The 1,736-nt window shown below is 58.8% G+C and overlaps 1 protein-coding gene across 1 annotated transcript; it reads left to right on the top strand.

The window, feature by feature from the left end:
* The first annotated feature begins 266 nt into the window (after window positions 1-266).
* On the top strand, window positions 267-1,523 carry S1PR2 (sphingosine-1-phosphate receptor 2). The gene has a single exon (XM_011994373.1). The coding sequence runs from the start codon at window positions 306-308 to the stop codon at window positions 1,365-1,367; it is 1,062 nt and encodes a 353-aa protein (XP_011849763.1). The 5' UTR covers window positions 267-305; the 3' UTR covers window positions 1,368-1,523.
* The last annotated feature ends 213 nt before the right edge of the window (window positions 1,524-1,736 follow it).

Here is a 1,736-nt window from a genome sequence, read left to right as displayed (position 1 = left end):
ATAAGAAAGAGTGTAGCCTAGGGCTTATAAGAGGCCGCAGAGCCGGCCTCTCTGGCCCTGCCGCTGGTTAAATTTGAGACTTTAGGAAAGTGAATTAACCTCTCTGGGTTTCCTGTCTGTAAACGGGGATGATGATGATTCTGAATTCATGTGGCCCTTCCTCGAAGAGTAACAGAGCAAGAAATTGAATCTCAGCGCATCCGAGGCCAGAGCCCAGGTAGCACCCATAGCTCTGACCTATTGTCTGTCTGTCTTCTCTGCAGTTCTGACAGCCCCATGGCCCCAGCAGGCCTCTGAGCCCCACCATGGGCAGCTTGTACTCGGAGTACCTGAACCCCAACAAGGTCCAGGAACACTATAATTATACCAAAGAGACGCTGGACACGCAGGAGACGACCTCCCGCCAGGTGGCCTCGGCCTTCATCGTCATCCTCTGTTGCGCCATCGTGGTGGAAAACCTTCTGGTACTCATTGCAGTGGCTCGAAACAGCAAGTTCCACTCGGCAATGTACCTGTTTCTGGGTAACCTGGCTGCCTCCGATCTGCTGGCAGGCGTGGCCTTCGTAGCCAATACCTTGCTCTCTGGCTCTGTCACGCTGAGGCTGACGCCCGTGCAGTGGTTTGCCCGGGAGGGCTCTGCCTTCATCACGCTGTCCGCCTCTGTCTTCAGCCTCCTGGCCATCGCCATCGAGCGCCACGTGGCCATTGCCAAGGTCAAGCTGTACGGCAGCGACAAGAGCTGCCGCATGCTCCTGCTCATCGGGGCCTCGTGGCTCATCTCTCTGGTCCTCGGTGGCCTGCCCATCCTTGGCTGGAACTGCCTGGGCCACCTTGAGGCCTGCTCCACTGTCCTGCCTCTCTACGCGAAGCATTATGTGCTGTGCGTGGTGACCATCTTCTCCATCATCCTGTTGGCCATCGTGGCGCTGTACGTGCGCATCTACTGCGTGGTCCGCTCAAGCCACGCTGACGTGGCTGGCCCGCAGACCCTGGCCCTGCTCAAGACGGTCACCATCGTGCTAGGTGTCTTTATCGTCTGCTGGCTGCCTGCCTTCAGCATCCTCCTTCTGGACTATGCCTGTCCCGTCCACTCCTGCCCGATCCTCTACAAAGCCCACTACTTTTTCGCCTTCGCCACCCTGAATTCGCTGCTCAACCCTGTCATCTACACGTGGCGCAGCCGGGACCTGCGTCGGGAGGTGCTTCGGCCGCTGCAGTGCTGGCGGCCGGGGGTGGGGGTGCAAGGACGGAGGCGGGACGGGACCCCGGGCCACCACCTCCTGCCACTCCGCAGCTCCAGCTCCCTGGAGAGGGGCATGCACATGCCCACGTCGCCCACGTTTCTGGAGGGCAACACGGTGGTCTGAGGTGGGGGTGGACCAACAACCAGGCCAAGGCAGAGGGGTTCATGGAGAGGCACTGGGTGACCCCAGACAGAGACGTGGGGCTGCCGAGCCAGATGCCCCCGCCCCACAGACCTGGGTGATGTTGCAAATATTTCACACCTGGAAAGGCCAGATAAGGCACTGACTAGTCAGTCACATAGCAGTGTTGCAGTGGGGTCCTGAGGGCCAGTCCGGTGACTGGTGTGACCCCTTTAGAACTGGATCCTGGGGAGTCCAGGGCAGGGGACCTGTGAAGAGCCAGGGTGAGGGCAGGCAGCATTTAAGGGGACTTCAGGGCAGGAGCGCTTTACTACTTGGTACAAAGGATTTTTTTTTTTTTTTTTTTTTTTT

This window comes from Mandrillus leucophaeus, unplaced genomic scaffold, assembly GCF_000951045.1.
Source record: "Mandrillus leucophaeus isolate KB7577 unplaced genomic scaffold, Mleu.le_1.0 Scaffold112, whole genome shotgun sequence".
In the NCBI taxonomy this organism is placed as follows: Eukaryota; Metazoa; Chordata; class Mammalia; order Primates; family Cercopithecidae; genus Mandrillus; species Mandrillus leucophaeus.
The sequence above is the reverse complement of the archived record's forward strand: the minus strand, read 5'-3'. Positions and strand labels throughout refer to the sequence as shown.

Bases quoted from the DNA above. Each gene is read 5' to 3' on its own strand.
- S1PR2 (XM_011994373.1), top strand. From the start codon at position 306: ATGGGCAGCTTGTACTCGGAGTACCTGAACCCCAACAAGGTCCAGGAA.